The 3,985-nt window shown below is 28.3% G+C and overlaps 2 protein-coding genes across 5 annotated transcripts; one reads left to right on the forward strand and one right to left on the reverse strand.

Annotated features, from left to right (window-relative positions):
• Positions 1-147: 147 nt before the first annotated feature.
• On the forward strand, positions 148-1,825 carry LOC111030610. 4 transcript variants are annotated; one of them, XM_022310192.1, is made up of 7 exons: positions 148-246; positions 330-459; positions 749-871; positions 928-1,122; positions 1,186-1,348; positions 1,413-1,480; positions 1,542-1,825. In XM_022310192.1, the coding sequence occupies exons 1-7, from the start codon at positions 232-234 to the stop codon at positions 1,748-1,750; spliced, it is 903 nt and encodes a 300-aa protein (XP_022165884.1). In that variant the 5' UTR covers positions 148-231; the 3' UTR covers positions 1,751-1,825. The 4 variants fall into 4 exon arrangements, with proteins under 4 accessions (XP_022165884.1, XP_022165885.1, XP_022165886.1 ...); XM_022310193.1 differs by having other exon boundaries at positions 749-868; XM_022310194.1 differs by having other exon boundaries at positions 752-871.
• Positions 1,826-2,005: 180 nt separating this feature from the next.
• Positions 2,006-3,150, reverse strand: LOC111030612 (protein ALP1-like). Its single transcript, XM_022310196.1, has 2 exons — positions 3,067-3,150; positions 2,006-2,986 (listed from the first exon to the last, which is right to left on the reverse strand). The coding sequence occupies exons 1-2, from the start codon at positions 3,148-3,150 to the stop codon at positions 2,642-2,644; spliced, it is 429 nt and encodes a 142-aa protein (XP_022165888.1). The 3' UTR covers positions 2,006-2,641.
• Positions 3,151-3,985: the final 835 nt, after the last annotated feature.

Genomic DNA, 3,985 nt, shown 5'->3' on the forward strand with positions numbered 1-3,985 from the left:
TTAATTCAACTTTTGATCGTGCTGGTCACAATGTTCTCGACTTGGTAGTTTTGTTAACTGTAATCTAATATCTATTATCTATTTTTCTATTATATTTTGATTGAAAAAACTTTGAAATTTGAATTTAAATGACATTTAGATTTAAACATTCAATATTCGTCTTCTGCAGTTCCGTTGATCGTACCTACTTTGAATTTTAATAATAATACTTATTGAAACGAACGGAACAACATGAACTATGTAAAAGTAAGATATTGTATCTATCTACGTTTGTAGATTACGTTTGTCTATCTACTGTATTATAGATATTTAAAATTTTATATATTTAGGGACGATTGTGTGATGGATGTCAAACTTTTGTTTTACTAAATAGCTCACACAAATGTCGCAGTTCTTTACTCGATCAGTTTGAAATAGAAAGTTCCCCGTATAATTCGTCAGAAGATACACCTACACCAAGTATGCTTAATATAATAGTAACTAGTTGGTTAAAATTAATTGATATGATCAACACAAATTAAACTGGTATGTCAGCAATGAGCAAGGGTACAAGTTTTGGATCAATCCGTCTACCCCTAATTTATCCCATGTACTACTTGACCACTCTTTTGTATGCACTGGCCATGTGCATTTATATTTCCAAAGGTAATGTGTATCATTACGTTGTTGACACACCTGTTTAACTTGTTAAGGAAACAATATTGATATAAATTAACATAAACATTTACAATATTTATGTATTTTAAAGTAGAATTAAACAAGTATAAATTGATCAAGTCCAAGAATGATGAACCAACCTTATTGTTAAGCAACAATTTACCAACAGTTAATAAGAAATTACAAAATAATACAGTTTCTTTAGCAATGAGTAGTATATAATAATACAATAGTATGAACTATGAGTTACTATACAAACAATATGTCTAGGTGATTTTAATGATATGTCGGCTTCAAATGTTAACTGTACAAAGTCAGAAGATGGTGTTGCTAAACAAGATATGTCAAAACTTATTGAAATAATTGAAACATGTGCACCTCTATGGAACTTTAAATTATCCCTCGGTGAAAGATCTGATGCTATCAAGGCTAACTTATGGAATAGTGTATATGTACAGTTTAACGGTAAACATGAAAGCTGATATTATACTTAAGATAATTTATAAAAACCAATTATTATTTTAATAGGAAAATATTCAATTTCTGCATTGCAAAAAAGTTGGAAGTACTTAAAAGAAAAGTATACCAGAGAGAAAAAAATTCCACCTTCTGGCAGTGCGGCTAGTAAAAAAGAATGGCCTCATTTACGCAGTTTACAGTTTTTAGATGAAGTAGTATTATGTAAAAAACGGTAAATGTTAATTAAAAAACCTTTATGATTATTTTGTTTAAATTGCTTATAATATATTTCATAGCACTACGGATAGTATTCCTAGTACTTGCGAAAAGTTTGATACAGATGAACCACCAAAACGGAAAAAAAGTATACAGTATGTGTTATAAAAATTATTATCTATATTAATTGCATTTATTTTATAAATTAGAATTATTAATGGAAGATCACATGTCAATGATAATTGACGAGTTAAAAAATAGCAGGCCAATTCCTCCAACTCCCCCAAAACCTGAAGAAATAAATGAAGATAGAGATTTTTGTTCATATTTGACAAGACTTATGGTAGGTCTACCAAGAAATGCTAAACTCAGATTACAACACACATTCATTAACATGGTATTTGAACAAATTGAATAGAAAAAATTTAAAATGCCTACCAAAAAAAAACTTATGTGATTTAATTTTGTTTTACTATGATTTAAATTTAGTTTAAGGGAGTTCCTTATTTATTTTGGTTTTTATATCTAAAGTTGAAACTGTTTTATTTAATTTAAAATACCTACCTAAAAGTAATTGTGATTTTATTTTGTATTTTTGTTTTCCTATGATATTAATTAAAGGAAGTTCCTAATTATATTTTATTTGTTATACCTAAAGTAGTAAAGTTGAAAATGTTTTATTTTATTGTTAGACAACATTATAATCATTATACCAATTATTAACAAGACATTTTCATACAAATAAGACTCGGACAGTAGACTCTCTGCTTAAATCTTATTACAATTTACATTATAAACATAATAATATTTTTAAATCAGTAATATCAATAATAATATTATACATAGTTGTATTGAAACGGTACGGCTCCTTCGTTGGAAAAATACACAGTTAATTTATTTCTAATATCTTTTGCATTTTTATCATGAAAATTGGAACTCATTTGTGAAACAGGCATTAAACCTGGAACTTGACTTCTTCTTTGGTGACTAATAACTTGACTGTTATGAGATAATAATCCTGGAATTAAATGTAAGTTAATAAATAAATACTCACATATATAAATATTATATGTATAATTAAAGTACCATAGTCTGTCTCCTTATTTTTTATAAAGTTATGAAGTACTACTGTAGCTTTAATTATGGCATTAACAGTCTCTTCGCTAGCAATTATAGCTTGTCTATATATTCTCCACCTTGATGCTAATATCCCAAAACAATTTTCAATACATCTTCTAGCTCTGCTGAGTCTAAAAGGCATTAATATATCAGAAGTACTCATATGGGGTATTTATTGTAGTACAGCATTTTACCTGTAATTAAATATTTTTATGTTAATTGGTAATTTCAGTTTTCCACGACCAGGGTATGGTCTCATCATTGATGTAAGTAGGGGGAATGCTTCATCAGCAACTATAAAGTAAGGTATAATTCCTGAACTCTCACTTATAGGAGAAGGTTCAGGAAATCCTAAACCATTGTTTAAAATTTGTTTGCCTAATTCGCAGGATTTTAAAACACCACCATCACTGCACCTTCCAGGCATGCCGATATTAACATAAGTAAAATTATAGTTGGCATCACATAATGCCAAAAGTATGGTGCTATGGCTTCCTTTATAATTATAATTGGTTGAGCCACTATTAGGAAATGCCTATAAAATAAAAGCATTATTATAAAGGTGTAATTTAATTTTTAATAGAATAAGTTTCACTTAAACTTAAGTAAACCTACTTGATGTATAACATGTTTGCCATCTAGAGCACCGACACAATGAGGCATTTGCCATTTGCTTTCAAACTCTTTTGAAATTTTCATCCATCCATTTGTGTTTTGTTCAATTAACACCTAATTCAAAAGTAAAGTTTGTACTTTAATAAAAACTCATAAATAGAGTTTTAAAAAATCTTTATTCTTTTAAATAAATAAATTATTACTTTGTCTTTTAATATGTCCCATATAGCAATACAACATTCTACAATTATTTTAGATACTGTCGATTTACCCATTCGAAAAGCATAGGTAATATCTGTCATACTTTCACCTGTAGCTAAATATCTATAAAAAGAATAATGTAAAATGTTCAATTTTTATTTCTAATGATGATTGAAAATTTTAAACAAAGTTCCACATAAGTAAGTTATTCTATTTATTCAAAAAATAAAAATGTTTGTTTATGCATAGATATTATTATGTATTAACTGACATTTGATTTTATTATTATTATAACTAATATAACTTGTTAATAATATTATATACCTTAACGTAGCCCCTAAAATTTCACCAACAGAAAAAACGTAGTGCCTAAAACTTTCACGCACCAATCTTGGACCGACCAATTGGGCAAGTTCTTCAAAAGTTGTGGGAGACATCCGTGTAAAATTAAAATACAACAAAGAGTGAACTAGACGTCGTTCTTTTATTAATGTGTTGTAATGACTATAGATGCAACGTTCTTTAAAAACGGGTCTCACGTGCCATCTTCTAGGACTAAACAAAATAATTACAAGTGGAGATAATTATTTCCAGACTTCCAGTATTGATCTCACTAATGATATTACCCCATAAGTTAGATATTAAGAGATATAAGTTATTTTATATTTCAAAAAATTACAAGAAGGACCTCGGTAATCGTGGGGCAGGCCAGACCGAC

The sequence above is a fragment of the Myzus persicae genome, unplaced genomic scaffold (genome assembly GCF_001856785.1).
Source record: "Myzus persicae strain clone G006 unplaced genomic scaffold, MPER_G0061.0, whole genome shotgun sequence".
Taxonomy (NCBI): domain Eukaryota; kingdom Metazoa; phylum Arthropoda; class Insecta; order Hemiptera; family Aphididae; genus Myzus; species Myzus persicae.

Bases quoted from the DNA above. Each gene is read 5' to 3' on its own strand.
- LOC111030610 (XM_022310192.1), top strand. The intron at 1,123-1,185 runs GTAAACATGAAA...TTATTTTAATAG, and splicing joins TGTATATGTACAGTTTAACG to GAAAATATTCAATTTCTGCA. The intron at 1,349-1,412 runs GTAAATGTTAAT...TATATTTCATAG, and splicing joins GTAGTATTATGTAAAAAACG to CACTACGGATAGTATTCCTA.
- LOC111030612 (XM_022310196.1), bottom strand. From the start codon at position 3,150: ATGAAAATTTCAAAAGAGTTTGAAAGCAAATGGCAAATGCCTCATTGT. The intron at 2,987-3,066 runs GTAGGTTTACTT...TTTATTTTATAG, and splicing joins GCAAACATGTTATACATCAA to GCATTTCCTAATAGTGGCTC.